The following is a 21,326-nucleotide window of genomic DNA, read 5'->3' on the forward strand; positions in this document are numbered from 1 at the left end:
GAAATAGATAGTGGTGATGATTGCTCAACAGTGTGAATATAATATCTTTAAAATGGAACGATTAAGCCGGGCACGGTGGCTCACGTTTGTAACCCCAGCACTTTGGGAGGCAGAGGCAGGAGGACTGCTTGACCACAGGAGTTCAAGGCCAGCCTGGGAAACATAGTGAGTCCCTCGTCTCTACTAAAAGGTAAAATGCTAGCTGGGTGTGGTGGCGTGTGCCTCAAGTCCCAGCTACTTGGGAGGCTGAGGTGGGAGGATCACCTGAGCCCAGGACGTTGAGGCAGCACTGCGCTCCAGCCTGGGTGAGAGACTGTGTCTCAACAACAACAACAGAAAAAAACAAAATTATTAAAAAGGCAAGTTTTTATGCTGTAAATGTTTTACCATAATTTAAAAAGAAAAAAAAGTCTGCAAACAAGGGGTGAAGTTACCCAAAGAGGACAAGGGAAGTTCCTGCTCGGCAAGGATAGGAACAGCCCTGCAGAAAAGGTGGGGACCCAGAATAGCTGGGGCCTAGAGGATGGGGGTCCGCTTTGACGCTGTGTACTTCTGGTGACTTTACAGATCAAATAACATTTTGAATCAAGTTTTACAGGAATGCAGAACTTAGTTTTGCTCTTTAAAGCTACCCTGTCACATATAGAATGTTTCATTCTTTGTTCTTTGGGGAAGAAGTAGAAGTCGGCTGGGTGCGGTGGCTCACACCTGTTAATTCCAGCACTTAGGGAGGCTGAGGCAGGCGGATCACCTGAGGTCAGGAGTTGGAGACCAGCCTGACCAACATGACAAATCCCCACTCTCCTAAAAATACAAGAATTAGCTGGGCATGGTGGTGCATGCCTGTAATCCCAGCTGCTTCAGAGGCTGAGGCAGGAGAATCGCTTGAACCCGGGAGGTGGAGGTTGCAGTGAGCCAAGGTCACGTCATTGCACTCCAGCCTGGTGACAGAGCGAGACTCCATCCCAAGAAAAAAAAAAGTAACTGTCGCTAATGGAATGGCTAAGAAACTGGCCTGAAAGGGACCACCCCCCCCTCCTCCTTTTTTTAAGAGAGACTTCTGCTTGGTTGGGTGGCAGGGATCCTCTGCACTGATACCAAACTCAAATGGGTTTCCACCCCATCGTCAACCTAGATTTGACTTTCTTAACCTCAGTGGGGTTTTGAACCCTAGACCCATACATTGACTGGGTCGGATGCCACATGTCAGGCAGACAGTCTAGTGATGACACTGAGATGGTATCACTCAAAAGAGCCATGGGTCCTGTTTTCAGAGGTGGATGTTCGGACTGAGAATTCTGCCATTTCTGTTTCCTCTAAGAGGAGGCTGTCTGGTGAGAAGCTGTTAAGCACCATGGTGAGTGTGACATCATGGTGAGTGTGAAGGGCGCCCAGCACTCTCGTGGCGCCGGTCGGCCCTTCGTTGGGTGTTGCAGGGATTGTCTAGGTTTGGGAGGCGCGGAGGCAGGGAGCTGTGTTCTTTTATTGATGGTCGCCCCTGTCCTGACTACAGTGTCATGACTGCTCATGAGAAAGTATCTTTAATAAAGCTAGTGACAGTGTGGCTTAGGAAAAATAAAACAGTGGCCAGGACAGCACCCTTGGGAGGCGGGAGAAGAGGTCTTCCTTGGCCTGTTCTCACCTCAGCGTCTCCAGAGATGAGAAACCACTTCCCGTGCCTGCAGGTGAGCCAAGAGAGCTCAGAAGAGGAAGGCAGGATGCCCTGGTCTTGGGGAAGCTGGAACATCCCAAGCAGACCCCTAAACCCATCGGAGAACACCTTACATTGCTGTAAGGTGAAATGCTTGATTTTGCAGTTCCAGAATGAGAGTTCTGTGGGGGAGGTAGGACCTCCGCAGGGAGGGGACATTCTAGGTGAGGAAATGAGCCATAGAGCCATGGGTGGGAGGTCAGAGCTTAACCACACCACGGTGAGGAGAAAGGCAGGCAAGCTTTTCAGCAGTGAGGAGCCCCAGGTGTTCTGAATTCAATAAGTGGGTGCACACTGAGAGGATGGGCTTAGTGGGAAAGAGAGAGGGAGCAGGGGCCAGTGGGAGCCGCAGAGTCAGATGCTCACCAGTGAGAAAAACGCCAGGATGGGGGACAAGCTCAGGTGGAAACGTGAACAAGGAAGTAGTGGGTTCCTTGGACTCTGAGACACGCCGCCCCCCTCCCTGCCCCATGGTCAACATGTGGTGCCACACTCGAGCCTCTACAAATGACCTGATAGTGCGGCACCACTGGACTCTGTTGCCATGGAGAAGGGTGAACTAGGAGCTAGCAAGGGTCATGGAGCCTAAATCATCCAGCAGGTTGCTGGCAAGAGAAGCACAGGAAGTGCCCAGAGAGATCTTTCAACATCTCTTTGCCAAGAAAAATGGAAACCAGCCCAGGCACTAGACCTAGTTTTATGCAGTCTCGAGAATAATCAATGATGTGGGTGCTTGGGCCAAGCCAAGTTGTTTGCTAGCCTGTGCAGCTGGGCGCCAATTGCACTCATCAACCAATGCAAACCTCAACCATGGGAGTGACCCTCGTTTCCTCACGGGAACACCAGGTGGTGATGCTCACAAGCTTCACCTACAGCATGAAGAACTCTCAGTCCAGAGACAGGTATGAAAGATCTTCCAGGCAGGGGTGGGCGTCGAAGGACGTGTGCACGATGGGGGCCTGGCACAGAGAGGCTGTGAGACCAGCCAGCCTCAGGGGGTTCAAATTCGGAAACAGAAATCCCAGGCCTGAGGCCAGCTCAAAAGGTGGCAAAAAAAAAAAATCTCCTTCCTGGGGAAGTAAATCATTGAATCGGCAAGTCTTCGAGGAGTGCTAATATGCATGCTATCTGGGTGGGGAACGTGAGGAAACTGTGTGCGGTGCAGTCCCCAGGCTCAGGAAACAAGGGTGAAGGATGAGCAGGGTGCGACAGACGTGAGGCCATTCGGGTCACTGGAGGAAGAGCTGAGAGGGCCCCGGAGTCACTCAAGGAAGCTTCGTGGAGAGAATCTGAATGGGACTCACAAACTATTGCTCAGCTGACAGCTCCTTAGCACCTGCTTAGGGCTCCACACACACGCTCTGGTTAGAGGCTCCCAGGAACCTTGTGAGGTGGGTGCTCGTAGTAATACCCTGACTTTACAGATGAGGCAACAGCACACAGAGAAGCTATGCAATCTTCCCACAGTCCCACAGCAAGCGAGTATGAGAGCCGGGAGAGGCCAGGCTGGCAAAGAGGGATGTGGAGGGGCCAGGCATGGAGGGCCTTGGAAACCACGCAGAGGAGTCTGGGCCTGGTTGCGAAGGGGCGGAGACCCAAGTGGACAACCTGCCTACTGAGGAAGAGTCAGCATTGCTGCCCATTGGCTACTCCCAGTTTGCAACCATGCAACAATATTTTGTCACATCAAAGAAAACAGAGACATGCCTCCAAAGGTCCCTTTCCCCAAGAGCTGGGCTGAAGTCATACCCACTTTGCATGCTCTGTCCTCAATTCCTCAGGGACTGGTGGAAGAGGAGTGTGGAGTCAGGAGGTCCTGGAATTTCCCGTCCTCAGACTTCCTGATCCTCTGCCACCTCCTTTGTTTATGCTCCTGGCACTGGGGGAGGGCACGGGGCTGTCCAGGCCCCCCCACTCTGCTGGGGAGAGACCGCTGAGCAAAGGAGGCCACTCTACTTCCTTTCTTTCTTTTTAACATGAGGCCAGGAAGCCAGGCATTCTCCCAGCAGCCCTCAAGGAGCCTCCATCCTGTCCCCTGTCCCCACTCCCTCCCACCTTCCTGGGGCAGGAACACTGGGCCTGCCTCTGGGGCTGGTGCAGGCTCTGCTTTCCCAGCAGCTGGAGAGGGAGAAGGGAGGGCTGGCAATGCAGGGGTGCCTGGGAGACCGCAGGATATAGCTGCATCCAGTGGCCAGCATGGCGGGCAGAGATAGGATCTGCAGGCTTTCAGCAGGGGCAGGAGGAGGGGAACCTGGGGATGGTCCAGGAGGCGAGTGCCTCTGGCCACTTAGCAGACAGTAGAGCCTTTCAGACTCTAAACTCTCCACTGGCAGCTTCCAGAAACCAGGCCCTTCCCTTCTAACCCTGTCCAGGGTGTGGACCCAGCATGCTTGCCTGGCAGGGCTGGGGGCCACATCTGACCCTACCTGGGTAGAGCGAGATCTTGTGTCTCTGTGGGGCCACCTGGACATTGGCAGCCTTGTGTCTGGGCACCGTAGGCCATGACACATGCTGGAGGCAGGAGGCAGGGTGATGCTCCCCAGGCACCCGCTGCGTCCTGGGCGCCCTCCACAACAGGCTCACCCTCACCACCCTGAAAGGATGGCATTCCTTCCACTTTGCTGATGAGAAAATACGGTTTCCTGCCTGCAATTCTATCTCCTGGGAGAGCTTGGATGAATGATTTCACCTCAATGCCTCTCTGTGCCTCAGTTTCCTCACCTGTAAGCCAGGACTAACACCTCATAGGATCCTTGTAACTGTCATGATCAGGAGCTGCTCAGAGAGGTTCCCTGTCCTGCCGAGCGACACGCAGTGGGGAAAAGGGCTGCACACCAGACCTGCCTGACTCCAAGTCCATGCCTTTCCATGCGCCACTTCCCCGGGCTCCTGCTCCCTCAGCGTCTTCTCCTCTCCCTGCGAGGGGAAGCTCCGCTACCTGGGAAAGAGATGGCATTGTGCCTGAGGATGGGGGAGGATGGGTGAGAATGGGCATGGTGCTCGTCTTCTGTCCGGCCTGAAGAAAGCCCCAGGAAAGATGGGCTTCAGCAGCGAGCCCACAGCGCTGGTTTATATTCTAGATGGCTCCTGGCCTGTGTGCTCCCTCCCTCCCTGGCCTCTTTCTCCTCCCTGGGGGTGGGGCGTCGTGGTGGCAGCCAGCGAGGAGAGGAAGCAGGCCACTGCTGTGCTCTGCGTTGCCCTCCTGGCCACACAGAAGCCCGCAGATGAGGAGTGCAGCCTGCAACGTGGGGAGACCCGGCAGCCATCAGTGAGGAGTGCAGGGAGAGCTGAGGAACGCCCTCCACACTGCCGTGGGATGCGTGGCAGGGGAAGGGAGCGGATGGCGCCTCAGACACCCCACAGCAGCCCACAAACAGAGCCCCTCTTGGCTTCGCCTCTGTTCCTCCAGGCAAGCAATTCTATGTCTGACTCCGCCAGTTGCTATGGAAACAATGAGGAAAGGAACGGGAGGGGACAGGCGGATGGGTGGGTAGGAACCAGGCAGTCACCACTAGGACATACACCCCTGGCCCCTGTGGCCTAAACCCTGGCAGGGTGGAGAGTGCGGCAGGGAAAGCCCTCCAGCCCATCTGCAGGTACCAAATGCTGTCTTGGCCCAGGAGTTGCAGCTGCTACCTGGCCAGGGGCAGCCCACGTGGGCAGCCGCATTCAGGATCACTGGCTCAGGCATGCATTTCGGGAGTGTCCAGCATTATAACAGGAACCACGATAGCCACAGCTCTCTCTTCCTGCACCAATGCCAGGTACAGGGACTAACCCACATCTTGTCAGCCTTCTGATTAACCCCATTTCACAGATGAGGGAACTGAGGCTCAGAAAGATGAAGTCCCTTGCCCAGGACACACAGCAGCTGAAAGGTAGTGCAGCCCTGGAGCCCTGTTCTTAACATGGGAACCAGCATTTATGAGGGATTAACTAGATCCATTCCTGCCCCTCGTGCTTTGAAGTTGGCCCATGTGCCCAGTGAAACAGCCGTGGCCTGATGGCTCCCAAGGGCATGGAAGCCTCTGGATTTGGTGAGTCAGCTCCTGTCAGAAGCCGTTCACATGTGTCAGGGACAATGAACACGAGCAGAAAGCCCCGCTTGACGCCCATGCTCCCAATCCTTTGTTGTCTGCTCAGGCTTTGCTGTGGATTTTTCCTTCCCCAGATTCAATGGATGCTACTTGAGTGCCACCTGGATAAACGGCACGCCCTTCATTCGAGTCTGTTTCCATGCTCGGGCAAAACACCCACTGACTTCAGCAACTTCCACAGGCCCGATGCCCGGGAGCTGGCATGATGCACCAGGCAGTCCTGGAAACCCTGATAAATCGCCCACCTGGGCACCATTTCTCAGGGCAGCATTATAATTGTACCAGCCAAATGTGCTGGGCCATCTCACTGTGCCAAAGCCACCTGCAAACAGATGGGCCCCCAGATTTCCTGGAGGCCTCTGGGATGTTCAGTTTGAGGGGGTGTGGGGGTGCTGAAGTGAGGTCCTTGCTGGTCTCACTGGGCAGGACAGAGCTGGAGGGCATGGACGTGGGTCCAAGGGATCACCTTTGGTGGTCACAAGCGCTCTGGGCATTTTATTTTATTTGTTTTTTGAGATGGGGTCTAACTCTGTCACCCAGGCTGGAGTGCAGTGGCAGGATCATGGCTCACTGCAGCTTCCACCTCCTGGGCTCAAGCAATCCTCCCACCTCGGCCTCCCAAACTGCTGAGATTACAGGCATGAGCCACTGTGCCCAGCCTGCCCTGGACATTTTAAATTCTCATCAGTTGGCCGGGTGCGGATTACACACCTGTAATCCCAGCACTTTGGGAGGCCGAGGCGGGCGGATCATGAGGTCGGGAGATCGAGACCATCCTGGCTAACACAGTGAAACCCCGTCTCTACTAAAAATACAAAAAAAAATTAGCCGGGCATGGTGGTGGGCGCCTGAAGTCCCAGCTACCCGGGAGGCTGAGGTAGAAGAATGGCGTGAACCTGGGAGGCGGAGCTTGCAGTGAGCCGAGATCGCACCACTGCACTCCAGCCTGGGTGACAGAGCGAGACTCTGTCTCAAAAAAAAAAAAAAAAAAAAAAAAATTCTCATCAGTACCCCATGGGTTTACTGATCAGAGGCCACATGGGTGTGCACAGGGTGGAAACAAGCACCAGGGAAGAGGTATCATTAACAGGTATGTGGGTGGGAGGATGCATGCACACGTCTCAGGGAGGGTACAGGCCAGACCCTCATGCATGGAGAAGCAGTGGGAGGCATGGATGGAACTTTGAGAACGGGGCAGGCTGGCCATGGAATCCAGCTGGGAGAAGAGGGGCTGTCCTGGGCCTTGCAAGGCAGGGGAAACATGTTGTTCGCTTTTTTGTTTTGTATGGTTGGTTTTTAAGTGAAACTTGAGATTTAAAAAAAGTTAAAACAAAACAAGGCGCTTTGGGCAGCACCATGGACCCATACTGGCCTCTGGGACTAGCAACAACAGCTGCTGGACACTTTTCTGTGCCTGCAAAAGCTGGCGTCTTCAGGGACAGTCCACTCTCAGATGGCCCCCACCCTAGCCCTCCAGCACGCCACCCCCGCTACCTTTGGGTTCCAGGCCATTGGAGTTAAAGTGCATCCTCTTCTGACACTCCGTACAGCTCATCAGGAACCGGGTCACGGCCTCTCTCGGGAGGAAGGCATAGGTCTCCGCGATCTGGAGGAGAGAAGAGCTTCACTTGTTATATGGATCCGTGGGGAGGCGACTTGGCCATGGGTCACCAAGGTCTGAGATTTGGTGGCAGGTGCTTTGGCTCTTGCAAGGAAAGTCAGGGATTTGAGGAGCAAGGGGCAGGTGTCCTGGATTCTCAGCTGTGGAAATGAGACAGTACTTTTGTGGAAAACCATTTGTTTTAAAAATCTCAATAAAGGAGGTTAAAAATTGAAAAAGCAAACCCTTTAAACATTATCTAGTCTTTAACCTATATTCTAATAAGTAACATTCCTCAGAACATTTTATTGCTGCTACAAAAAAATGGGCTTATAAACATTGCTCTAGTGTCGGGTGAACAGTTCCCCTCTTAGAGATGGATAGACTGAGACCCACGGATAAATTCACTGCCCCGGGCCCATACACAGAACCAAAGTTCCCACAAGCCATCTCCTGTGATCACTCACAGGTCAAGAACCTTCTTAGGAAGAGCTGTGAAGGGCTAGTACCAGGCATCAGACTTTTCAAACTAGACAGGCTCTGCGGGACCCCCATGTTCCAGGCAACTATGGCTTGGAGAGGTGAGCTGACTCCCCAAGGTCACACGGAACTTTCAAGGCAGTGCCAGACTAAACCCCATGCTCCAGGTCACACCACACCACAGTTGCCTCCAGAAGGCCTCCCTTAGTTGAGGAGGACAGGGATGCAGAGGGCTGGGAGAGAGACACACAGAAGGGAGGGAACATGAAAAAAGGGCTGGGTGGGGGAGTGGGGAAGAAGTGGCTGTGGGCCTAGATGTCCAGCCCTTTCCTCTTGCTCTGGGTTTTGGAAAAGCCACTGACACTGATTTAGCTGTCTAGTGGGGCCAAAGAGTCCCTTCAGTCCCAAGTACCCTGGGCTGAGGCTGCCCAGTTACTGGTTTTCCATGTGGTTCCTGGAACCTGGGTCCTCCCGCACTTCTCCACTAAGGGGCAGCATCACCCAAGCGTTCCGCTGTCCTCGCCGCAGCCCGCAGCCGGGCTGGGAAAGTTGGCCAAGGGTGAGGGGCTGCTCTGGGCTGCGCTTGGCCCCGCCTTCCCTCAGCAACTGCAGGGGTTTGCTCTTTGGAAATGCACGAATGTCCTTCTCCATCTCTGCGATGGCTGGAGGGTAGAGGTGGGCTAGGGCGGGGCTGGGGAGTGGAGTTGTCAGGGGATGCAGAGGGCCTGGGGTGCCCCAGGTTGTGGCTGGGCCCTTGGAGGACCAGCTCAGGCACGGCTTCCAGCTCAGCCCACTGGCAGAGTCCAGGGGCCACTCTTGCCAGCTGCAAATGCAAAGTTAATTTTGGTGGCACAATTGTTATTTCTCAGCTGATTTGATGCTCTGTGGAGCAGGCAGGCTCCTTGATGAGTTATCTCCCTTCCAAATTCCCTGTCTGATTGCCTTCCTCTGGAGGTCAGGGACAAGGGCAAACCCCAGTGTCTCTGACTGGAGCAGTGGATGGGAGAGCAACATCAGGGATGCAGCTGGTCCTTGTCAGGTGTCAGGGCCAAGGGATGGGGCTTTTCTGCCACGCACACGGAGAGCTTCATCCCCAGCCTAGGCCAGGATAAATGTGGCCACCACTCTACCCCTGGAGAGGGAGCCATTCCTGTGCCCTCAGCAGGCCAGGCAGCAAGAAGGGCCCTGCCCATCCTGTGTGCAGCCCTCAGCAGAGCAGCCCAGGGCTGCCTGGAAGTCTGGGGGCACATTCCTCTCAGGCCTGCTGGGTCTGGAGGGAGATGCCTGGCTGAAGGGTGGCAGCTGCAGGAGCAAGTGTGCAGGAGGGAAGGGCGTGTGCTAGGCAGAGCGGAGGGCTGTGGCTGACTTGGGCCGACAGATGCCCCTCGGCTCCCCTGAGACGTGGCACCCTAGGTCAGGCCTCAGGAGAGCTCAGTGGAGGGCCCGGGGGAGGGTTGCACAGTCAGCTGGGAGAAGAGGGCCAGGTCCCTACCATGAGGGCAGCCCTAGTAAGCTACCCGAAGCTTGCCTGCTCACCTGCCAATGGGCAGAGAAACATTTTTTAAAGGGCTCAGGGGGTCCTCCTGGCCTGGCTGCTCTGCTGAAGGCTGCACACAGGATGAGCAGGGTACTTCTTGCTGCCTGGCCTGCTGAGGGAACAGGAATGGCTCCCTCTCCAGGGGTAGAATGGTAGCCACATTTATCCTGGCCTTGGCAGGGACCCCAGCAGTGTGCAAAGGCTGGCTGGCATGCCACAGGGAGGGGAGTGCTGAGTACACACCTTCTGGCCCTAGGTCCCATAGACGGGTGGAAGGGGAGGATAGAAGGCTGACAGGTGAGAAGTCCTTGGAACTGCCTGAGGGCCAGGGAGGGAAGCCCTGCCCCACAAGGCTGGATTGTCTGCAAGCCTGGCTTAGAGCTCCCTGGGGAGTCAATAAAGCGCAGAGTCCAGCCCAGCTCTGCACTGCTGTAGGGACCCGTATAGAGGATGACAAACCCTCCCCCTGCAACCTTCAGCAGGCGTCTTCTGATTCATCTTCCTGGCTTGCCTGGGACCAGAAATGGGACCTCCACTTCTGATTGAGTGCATGGATGCCCAAGGCCACAGGACCACAGAATGAGCTGAAACCAGGAGGACAGTCCTAGCAGATGCTCTAGTTAATAGGATGGTAGTTTTCAGATGGTTTTAGATTTAAGCTGCAGACCCTGTTCTAGAAATAGACTCATACACTGAAGCCCAGAACATGAAACAGATAAAGACAGAGCTGCTGTGTCTAAGGAGGGGAAGTTCCAGGACCCTTGTCCCTGCCCACCTGCCCTCCGCTGCCCTGGGCTGCCTGCTGCCTTGCTCCCCGGGCCTCCTGCCTGGACATTGAGTCCCGTATGTGAATTTGTCTTTCACATTTTTCCTGGTGGTAAAAAACAGGGACTTCACTGGCAGAGAGAGCAGGAGCTATTTGCAGAGTCGCTGACTTGCAAGGCCCCATTTCACTCCCCAACTCAGAGGCCGACAAAGACAGATGAGGCCAATTGGGGGGATTTGCACCACTTTACAAGATCCTCCTTCTGCCCTGCGGGTGGATTAGCACGTGGTGGGCCCGGAGCAGCTGCTGACCACATCTGGCCCCAACTCCAAAGTGGCCTGGGCAGCTAGATCCAGACTGTGGAACCCGATCTGACCTACCAGCACCCTGGGAGGGAGAAAGGAAGCAAAAGTGCTTGTTCCAACCCAGAAGGGTGCAGAAATCAGAAAAGCAGGAAGGCCCCTTGGAAAAAGGACTAGCCCTCTGTATGAGTTCAGGAAACTCTGTAGAACCAGCTGGAACCTTCCTCAAACCCTGGTGCTGGACAGACCTCCGAGATCCTCTGCACCTCAGGTCACACTGAGAAGCTAAGTGAGACAGGGACTTCCTGCTCGAAATGGGAATCCCTGCATTATCCATTGCACATGGCCATCTAACTCCAGCTCGAATACCTCCAGTTTCAGAAAGCTCATTGCCTGCCCTATCTGATCCACGGCTGGACAGCAGTAGATGCCAGAAAGCTCTTTTCCCCACCAAATAACGCGCCTCATTTAGTGCACTGAACAAGTCTGCCACCGCCCTGCCAGTCCTAACTCCTATAGTACCCCAGGCCTGGAAAAATCCAGAGGGGCCCTGTGCCCTAGAGACTGTCAGGCAGTCTGAGGATTCAGCGTTGGCAAAACACAGAGATAAATCCAAAAAGTCCTCAGCCAGGGGCTTGATGCGTACCCTGTGATGCCAGGCTGTGCCCCTCTGCAGCCATCAGCAGGGGTTTCCTTGGGGGCTCTTTCCACAGGCATGGATGGGTGGGGGCCTCGTGTCTGCAGAGTGGGGCTGAAGAGCTAGGTATGGGTCGAGGAAAATGGGAGCAGATGAAGAGGGGCACAAAGGCATCCAGGCACCACCCCCTGCCCCCAAAAAAGGAAAAGGGTGGCATGAGAAGGGTGACAGATGGGGAGGAGAAGGGGAAAAGGAGAGGAGGCACGTAGGGGAGGAGGGAGGTGGGCCAGCCCCCTCGGCCTCACACCCACTGCAGGAGGGCCCTGGCCTGCTCAGCTCAGCCTTGGCCCTGCTGCTGAAATTCCAGCTCTGTGTGCAGCTCAGCTGGCTCAGTGCCAGTCATGTGCCAGCTCCAGGCTGGGCAGCGGGAAGTGGGGCACGCGGCAGGCATATGGACGAGAAGCCAGGAAGTGCAGAGCAAAGGGCTGGATGTCCGCTTGGCCCAGGGATGCAAGTGCTGGCAGAACCAGCTCAGCCCTGCCCTCCCCACAGCATGGAGGCCGCAGACTCCTGCCTTCCTAAACCGCCCAAAGAGTGCCTGTGGGCGAGGCTTGATGCTGGGCACCGAAGGGGCCAGGGAAATCACATGACCCAGCTGGCTGCAGCCCATCCGCCTGGACAACAGCAAGTCGCAGGGCTTACTAGCTGACCACAGGAGGGTTGCAGAGAGGCAGGATGTGTGGTGGTCAGGGCACAGGCTCTGGGGTGGGTGGCCTGGCTCTGAATGTCAGCTGACTGACCTCAGGCAGGTTATGTGTTTCTCTGAGTCTCAGTTTTCTCATCTTAAAATGGAGGTAACAACAGCACCTGCTTCATGCATGCAACCTTCATACATGTATAGGAAGTGCTGGTATAGAGCACATGCTGACTGCTCAGCACAATGGTGAATTTTATTTTATTTATTTATTTTTTTTTTGAGACAGGGTCTTGCTCTGTCACCCAGGCTGGAGTGCAGTAGTACAATCATAGCTCACTGCAGCCTCAAGCAATCCTCCTGCCTCAGCCTCCCAAGTAGCTAGGACTACAGGCACACACCACTAGGCCTGAATTTTTTAATTTATTTTTTATTTTTATTTTTGGAGACAGAGTCTCACTCTGTCACCCTGGCTGAAGTGCAGTGGCATGATCCCAGCTCACTGCAACCTCTGTTTCCTGGGCTCACGTGATTCTCATGCCTCAGCCTCCCGAGTAGCTGGGATTATAGGCATGCGCCACCACGCCCAGCTAATTTTTGTATTTTTAGTAGAGGTAGGGTTTTGCCATGTTGGCCAGGCTGGTCTCACACTCCTGGCTTCAAGTGATCTGCCTGTCTCGGCCTCCCAAAGTGCTGGGATTACAAGCATGAGCCACTGCGCCTGGCCCCAATTTTTTTTTTTTTTTAAGAGAAGGGTTCTTGCTATGTTGCCCAGGTTGGTCTTGAACTTCCAGCCTCAAGCAATCCTCCCATCTCAACTTTCCAAAGTGCTGGATTATAGGTGTGAACCACCATGCCCCACCCACAATGGTAAATTTAATGCTGAGAAAATGTGGTCTTGTCAGTGCCAAGGGGCCCATGTGGGCCCCAGCCTGGGTGCCTCTTCCTTCTTCTATGATCCTCTGGTGGAAATACCCTCAGAACTCCCTTCCCACAAGTCACTTCCCAAAGCACACAGACCGAGAAGCAGGAGGGGCGGAGAGACCATCACCATCTCCTGCCTTCCTGGGCAGACACCTTGCCTCTCTGAGGCTCTTGGCACATGGGTCCATCCTTAAAATCCATTTAGGGCAAAAGCCATTTTCTGAGGACAAGGACTAACTGGATGGTTGCATTAAATTAAAAAAAAAAAAAAGATGGGCCATAAGGGCAAACTGTAGACTTTACAGCCACCTCCACGGTAGTCCAAAGCTATTTATACAAAGAACTTGGGGTGGGGAGTTTCACATCTGCCTTGGGTGGGGAAGCCCAGCTACAGAAGGGCATATCTCTAGAAGCTCCAGAGAAAGTCGGCATGGAGGACACCAGCTGACTGCAACTCAGCTGCCGTCTGACCTTGGACAAGTGACCCAATTCTCTGGCTCCCAGTTTCCTTAACTGTGAAATGGGTCCTCAGTGCCTCGGTCACAGGACTGCCGCAAGGCTTGAATGAGCATGAAGGGCTTGGCTTTACTGGCTTCCCTGGGCACTGGACAAATGGTTCAGAGCTGTGTATGAGCCATGGATAGGCTCACATGTGGGTCAGCAGGGGATGGATCAGAACACAGGCAGGCCCCTCTGCAGGGTGAGGAGGGGCCTCTGGTCTTGCCAGTCCCATCTATTTCCACCTCCCTGGCATTTGTGACGCTTCCTGCCCCTAGGTTGCCTTTTTTGCCCTTATGCCTCCTCAAAGCGTAGAATGCCAGTACAGGTGTCACCTTCTCCACACAGTCCCCCAGGCTCATCTGCGTCTGGCGGTGCCATTGCTAAATGCCCCTGAGCCTGGGTTCTTGCTCTCTCAAAGCGAGCCTTGGAGACATTTCTGCTTCTCATGTATCTTGTTTTTGCTCTCAGCCTCCCCACCCCAAATCCAATTGTGATCTCCTGGAGGGTGGGGAGCAGGTCTTCCGACTTCCCCTGGGGAACTCCCAGTCCTGACTTCACAGGATGAGCTCACACATAGGAAGAGCTCAGGACAGGCCTGGCATGCAGTAAATGCCATGCCATGAAAGCATTTGCTCCTCTGATTATTATCTGTCCCCAGCACCCCAGCCCCAGAACAGGCTGCAAGGGGCTGCGGGTGGTGTCGGGTAGGAGTGAGTGAAGCAGAAACGGGGAAGAGGAGGGCGCCTCCTGCCCTCATCCCTCTCCTTCCCTCCCTCTCACCCCCTTCAACCTGCTTTTCCTTTGTGCTCAGACCACAGATTCCCTCCCCTCGCCCTGTGAGCCATCTCTGGCTGCCGTGCCCTTGCCCTGTGCCCCCCTAGATCCCCAAAGGCCGTTTCATCACGCCTCAGCTCCCTGCCCCGCCCCCCAAGCCCAACATGTGCAGAGCCCGTGGCCTCCTGCCAAGGCCTGGGGCTGCCAGTGGAGGCAAAGAGACAGAAATCTCACCGCTCGGTAGGTTTTCTTCTGCCCAGCGTGCTTGGGGGCTTTGCCTGGCTCCGCTGAGCTCTCCACATGCATCGAGTAGATGATGTCAAAGAAATCTTCCACCACAGCGACCCGCTTCAGAGAGATGCCCTCTGGCTCTGACAGGCCATCTGCCCCCTGCGACAGGGTGGACAAGCTGTGTTAGTGTCAGGGATGATGGCGGGGTGAGAACTGGGCCCTGAGGCCGGGGCAACGGGTCAGGACAGGCAATGCCTCCGACAGTGGGTCTTGGGGTGGGGAGGGGAGGGAGCCTGCCAAGGGGGCTCCCTGGAGGGGGACGCCAGAGTCAGGGTGGCTGCAGCTATGAAATCTACCAGCAACAATGGGCAGAGAACGGCGACAACGAAAATACAAATTAAAAAACCAAGAGGCTCCATGTTCACAATTTCAGACAGATTGTGCCAGACTCGGGCGGGGAGCTCTTGAATCACACGCTGTGCCAAGACCATCCTGGAAGTCTCTGGGGAGGGGGGAGTGCTAAATAGATGCGGCCCCATCAGGAGCTCGCCAATTAGCAGTAACCTTTCACTGTGGGCCTGGGCTGGGGTCCCGGGGGAACAGCTCCGATCACCTGGGTGACTCCTGCCTCCACCCTGGCCTTTCTGAAAAGCTTTTCGCGGCTGCCTGCCCTCCCCACTCCAGCAGCTGAGCGCCAGCAACGGCACCCGGGCCCTTTGTGTGTGGAGATGTACAGAATAACAGGCACGAGGCCACGAGGAGGTGGCAGGGCCGTGTGAACGGGGCGGCCGTGGTCCCGGAGCCTCTTATCAGGCTGGCTGAGTGGTGTCAGCTGGCCCGACAAGGTGTGCCAGGAGCAAGACGGGTCCTTCAATAGCAAACAGCTGCGGGGCTGACGCCTGCCCTCCCCTCCAGCAGGAAAGGGGGCTGCAGGGAAACCACAGGGCAGGAGGCTGGGGGCGAGGCCAGGGCCCAGAAGGGAACAGACTGCTGGGGAACTGCTCCGTGCAGGCAGTCCCCGCAAGGGAGGTACGCAGACCCAGGGACACTAGGCTGTCAGCTGCCAGCTCCTTAAGGGGAGTCTGTGGGGACGTTAGGGGGCTTTGAAGATCAAGGGCAAGCCATATGGAGGGAATTTGGGGGAAAAGGAAGCAGGCTTTTCTCTAAAAGTGCCCAAAAGACACATCTCCAAGAGAATTCTTCCCCAAAGGACCCCAACTCAAGGATGTCAGCAACAAGAGGATGTGGGCTTCGCCTGCTCCTTCTCAGCTCTCTCCAGCACTTACAACAGTGCCTGACACATAGTAGGTAGTCTGTAAATAATGACTGAATGACTGAGTGGTCATAAGTGGCAGCTGGGCAAGGTCACTTGGACACACTCTGCCCTGGTTTGAATACAGCCCCATCATGGAAGTGGCCCTGTGACCCTGAGCACTTACTGTGCTTCGAGCTTCAGGCCCTTTATCTGTAAAATGGGGATAACAGAAGCCCCTTTCCCATGAAGAACTGAGTTGTGTGTGCAGCACTTGGCACTGAGCCTGGAGTACAGGGATTGCTAGATAAATATTGTTATTAAGAAGTGCTTTGCAGTTCACCATGTTTCCCCCAGGTATGAGAGAGCCGAACACCGGGGCAACCCTGGGAGATTGTTAGGGTCGGGACCTGCCTGAGGTACGGTGGCTGGTGGATGGCACAGATGGCTTCAGACCTTGGACTTTGTAGTCCAAGTAGAATATAGGCCACACTGGGAGGGGACGCTCGCTCACAACACGTTCTGGCACAGACAGGTCCTGGTTTCACCCAGTAGCTTTCCCGACACACCATGATGGCCGAACAGCAGTGTCTCTTCACCAGCAGCCCATTCAAGAGCAGAGAGCAGATGGGGGGCAAAGGGCATCTGGGATGTGGGGTCCCGAGCCCCACAGCTAGCAGGCAGTGTCCCTAAGTGGTGACCCTGGGAGGTGACCTCACTGGCCCCAACCAGGCCCTCTTGCCAATGGCTTCCTTCCTGGTCAGAACCCATTTCAATGGGACGTCTCAGATAGCACATATCTCTCTCTCTCTCTGCGTGTACAGGAGAAGCCACTTGCTGGTCCGGCTTCCTCGCTGTGAGATTATGGGCAAACCCTTCAACCTCCCCGAGCTTCACTTATGAGATGAGCTGTAAAGTTCCATGACTTTTCTGTTCTTAACCTCTCTCAGGAATCAATTTTACCTCTTTTGGGGAGTATCCCACCCCCTCCGACATCTCAGGCCATCTGTACAGGCTGATCAATGACTAACTTGTTCACTATTGACCCATAAATGCCCAACATTACAGGGCCCTTCAAATACTGCAATGACAGGGTTGGGATGGGACAAATATTATGATAGGTCAGTTAGACTTTTAAAAAATTTTTTACTCAGCAAAGATCTGGATTTGGGATGTACAGTTATAATACACTTCTAACCAGAGGTTCACATTGGTGAAAATAAACAAAATGAACCTTAAGAATGAATATAGCTGGGTTTGGCCGGGCGCAGTGGCTCACCCCTGTAATCCCAGCACTTTGGGAGGCCGAGATGGGCAGATCACGAGATCAGGAGATCGAGACCATCCTGGCTAACATGGTGAAACCCTGTCTCTACTAAAAATACAAAAAATTAGCCGGGCATGGTGGCAGGCGCCTGTAGTCCCAGCTACTCGGAAGGCTGAGGCAGGAGAATGGCGTGAACCCGGGAGGCAGAGCTTGCAGTGAGCCAAGATCACGCCACCGCACTCCAGCGTGGGCAACAGAGCGAGACTCCATCTCAAAAAAAAAAAAAATGAATATAGCTGGGTTTCTATTTGTTGATCTGGGCAGTAGTTATAGAAGTGTGTTCAACCTATTAAGTCATTAAATCTTAACATTTGGCCGGGCATGGTGGCTCATGCCTGTAATCCCAACACTTTGGGAGGCCCAGGCGGCCGGATCACCTGAGGTCAGGAGTTTGAGACCAGCCTGACCAACATGGAGAAACCCCGTCTCTACTAAAAATACAAAATTAGCTGGGTGTGGTGGCGCATGCCTGTAATCCCAGCTACTCAGGAGGCTGAGGCAGGAGAATCGCTTGAATCCAGGAGGCAGAGGTTGCAGTGAGCCGAGATCGCACAACTGCACTCTAGCCTGGGCAACAAGAGTGAAACTCCGTCTCAAAAAAACCCAAAAACCTTAACATTTATAATCTGTGTATTTCTGTATGTCTGATAAACTTTAATTTAAAAAAGTTTTTAAAAGGGATATCATGGGGGTAGTTCCACTGAATTTTTAAATTCAGGTAAAATACCCATGCAGAATGTACCATCTTTACCATTTTTAAGTATACAGTGAAGTCAGCCACATTTGGATCACCTGAATCCAGAGGCATAGCTCTGGAGGCTTAGCTGCTTAAAGGCCAATAGACCTCCCTGTTCAAAATTGTTTCAGACCAGAACACAGATATTTCTGGAAAAGGAAGGAGATAAAATCTGGTGGGAAGGAATGGAGAAAGAAAGCAATCTGATGAGGAGACAATATTTTATGTAGGTGAGATGGAAATTTCCCCCTAACCAGCTTGGGGGCCTTAGGTGGGTTACTTTATTTCTATACCTTTTTTTTTTCTTTTTTTTGAAACACAGTCTCGCTCTGTCATCAGGCTGGAGTGCTCACTGCAACCTCTGCCTCCTGGGTTCAAACGGTTCTCCTGCCTCGGCCTCCCAAGTAGCTGGGATTAAAGGCGCCCGCCACCACGCCTGGCTAATTTTTGTATTTTTAGTAGAGATGGGGTTTCATCATGTTGGCCAGGTTGGTCTGAAACTCCTGACCTCAGGTGATCCATCCACCTCAGCCTCCCAAAGTGCCGGGATTACATGTGTGAGCCACTGTGCCCAGCCTATTTCTATACCTCTTGAAAGTCAGTTTCCGCACCTATAAAATGGGCCTAAAAAGTGCTAGTTGGATGTTCCAAGGATCAAGCATGTATGTCAGGCATCCAGCACATACAGACTTGGTTAATGTTCATCTCTTCCCTTGGACCCCTCTGAGTCTGGACATTTTGTGTTTAGGAATCTCCTCTTATCTCTGGTCCCTCTGACACGTCCAGAGGGGACCCATGACAAAATGCGTCCCCCTCAGTAACACCCACCATCAGAAGAGATGCACAGTCTTATTTAATTCCTAAATAATATGGTAAGGCTCCCACAAACTTGGAATAAGCTTTCCAAAAGTCAAAGTGTAATTGACCAACCCAGATAAAAAAGCAAAACATACTGTCCAGTGTGGCCTGTCTCTATCCCAGCCTCCCACCTGCACTCTTAGGTTGACTCTGGTAAACAACAGCTTTGCACCTGGTCCGATGTGACCATAAAATTAATCCCAGCAAAATTATTCAGGGAAGCAGTTTTCAGTTAGTTCCTTCTTTAAAAATTGATCACTTTCTCCCTTGATGTTCAAATTTGGGTCCTGTAATCCACCTGTCTCTACAGCAAAGATTTACATAGGAAAGGAGAGGGCCTGGAGCGACCAGAACTCAAACCACACAAGGGCTGCAGAGCCACACCTTGAACTGTCCTCTGGTGAGCTGGGGCCACCTGGATTCCATGTGTGCTACACCCTAGGGGAAGAACGCCAGGATGTCTGCGTGGCCTTCAAGGAGAACCCTGAGAAGACAGCAACAAAGGGATCCGACAGTAGTCACGTGCCACAGACATCTCTGCTATCCCTTGCATCCATGGAGGTAATAACCTTCATGCTAAATGCTGCAGGGGAGGCAGGCCTTCCCTAGCTAAGGATCCAGACAGTGCTGCAAGGGAAGAGCTGCTAATAAAGGGAGCAGACAGCACCTTCCCTGTAGCCTTGGGAAGCCCCTGCCATCCCCCTTCTGCCTGGTACCCAAATTAGCTTCATCTAATCCATTGCCCTAAGCAAACTGGACAGTGAATTGACAAAGGAAGTTCACTTCATCTATAGGCTGGATCAAGAAGGGACCTGGAGTCTCCTGACTATCCCAGCTTCCTGGAAACACTTAGCAGGAGTAATGGAATGGAATCCTGTAGCACCCCATGGGAAGAACCATGAAAAACACACAGTCACTTGTGTAGGATCAACCTCTGGGGCCTTCCTGCATGGAGAAGAACATTGCCATGGTAACACACACCATCCTTTCGAACCATCCAACCCCCAAACAGCCTGCCAGAGCCAGGCCAACAGAATCAGATATGGCAATAGTTTTAAAAATTTATGGAGAAGCTGGGCATGGTGGCGCATGCCTGTAGTCTCAGCTACTCAGGATGCTGAGGTGGGAAATCACTTGAGCCCAGGGGTTTGAGTCTAGCCTGGGCCACACAGCAAGACCCATCTCTAAAACAAAAACAAAAACAAACAAAAAAAAACTACACATTTATGGAGCTACATTCTTGTACATCACCAGCTCCCTTAAAACCAGCCCATTTGGGTTCTAAATGAAAATCTAGGTGGCAAGTCATTGACAAAATCACCAAATGTCTACTTAAATACATCGATATTTCAAAATATTACAGCAGTGGTCCTTAGACCAGCAGCATTGGCATCACCTGGGAACTTGTTAGAAATGCACATTTTCGGGTTTCACCTTAAACCTACCAAATCTGATGTGCTGGGGGTTTTAACAGGCCCCCCCCAGATGATTCTGCTGCAAGACAGATTTTGAGAACTGCTGATTAGAATGTCTCCATGATTGAGCCAGGGCGGTAACTGTAGGAAAACAGGCATTGGCTCATTAAATATAGACATGCTCTGTGCTTCCTGGCCTAATATATTAATATTTTCATTTCCAATGAAGGCCAATTTTCCTAATGGTGAGAACAAAAGAATCTTATTGGGCAACATTAGTATAAATTCAAGACATCTGCCCAGAGACTTAATGTGGATTATGGATAGAAAGAGCAGGAACGCCCCACATCCTGACATCAGATTTTTAAGTCCTCCCTGGCAAAGTTAATTAATACTTAAGCAGGGCATCCCTTGGCAATGGTCCTTTCTGGCTTCCTCGGTTTCCTCAGATGGATCTGAATGCTCAGCACGAGAAGATTGCTAATTCCCAGGCTGCAGACCTAAGAGGGGGATTGGCATGTCTCACCAGGCCAATAGACAGGCTCCTGCCGGGGCGACCTCAGGGAGCTCCTGAATCGGACTGAATCTTGCCTGTCTCCCCACATGAGCCAATTAAATGGACCCCTGCCCTTGATGGTGAAGTGAGGTCCAGTTGCTAATGGATTGCAGTTCTGTCATCTCCATTAGAACTTGGAAGTCACTTGCTGGTAATAAGTTACATACTTATCAAGGTGGGATCACAGTTTTAGGCCACCAGGGTGCCATTTAGCATGCCACCATCACTATATTAGTAGAGTGTGCCTTCCAGCAACGATGAGGCCATGGTTGAGAGGATGCGGCTAAATAGCGGAGACATTTCTCAACTGGGTTTCTCCTATGGTAGAAGAAGAAACCACAGAGAAAGGCCTTAGGATATGCCTTCTGGTGCATTTCAGATCCAGCTCTTGACAAGGAATAAAAATCAACGAGATTGCTATTGGAGGAGAAAGTCAGCCAGTAGAGCCCACCCTAAAGGAAGCAAATCTTTGGCTACCATGTGGGAGGGAGCCCAGGACTTCAGGGGGCTGATTGCACAGGCAAATGTGAGGATGCCGCTCCATCCCATCCAGGCCATCAAAGTGGCTGAGATCACAGACAAAAGTTACGCTGCGTATTAATTACTAGCATGCTCTTCCCAACTTCTGCAATCATGCCATTCCTCCTGTCCCCCAAACCCAGCCTTAATAAATTCAGTCAGGGCTGGGTGCAATGGCTCACGCCTGTAATTCCAGCACTTTGGGAGACAGAGGTGGGAGGATCGCTTGAGCTCAGGAGTTCAAGACCAGCCTGGGCAATATGGTGGCCCCCCCTCCCCCCACCGCCTGCCGCCAGGAGGTCTCTACAGAAAATACAAAAAACCTAGCTGGGCGTGGTGGCATTCGACTGTAGTCCCAGGTACTCAGGAAGCTGAGGTGGGAGGATCACTGGAGCCTGGGGAGGTGTAG

General features: G+C 53.3%; 1 protein-coding gene across 3 annotated transcripts in view; it reads right to left on the reverse strand.

Moving 5' to 3' along the window:
* The window catches only part of NOL4L (nucleolar protein 4 like), a 144,287-nt gene that overhangs the window by 70,608 nt on the left and 52,353 nt on the right, over positions 1–21,326 (reverse strand). For 2 of the 3 annotated variants that reach the window (XM_024238446.2, XM_054541377.1), the window contains exons 2-3: positions 14,258–14,413; positions 7,303–7,414 (exon numbers count right to left, since the gene is read on the reverse strand). In XM_024238446.2, the coding sequence (XP_024094214.1) occupies positions 7,303–7,414; positions 14,258–14,413 (268 nt within the window). Of the gene's footprint in view, positions 1–4,432; positions 4,452–7,302; positions 7,415–14,257; positions 14,414–21,326 lie in introns of those variants that run through there. The other variant, XM_063720397.1, reaches the window with a different exon arrangement.

The sequence above is a fragment of the Pongo abelii genome, chromosome 21 (genome assembly GCF_028885655.2).
Source record: "Pongo abelii isolate AG06213 chromosome 21, NHGRI_mPonAbe1-v2.0_pri, whole genome shotgun sequence".
NCBI lineage: Eukaryota > Metazoa > Chordata > Mammalia > Primates > Hominidae > Pongo > Pongo abelii.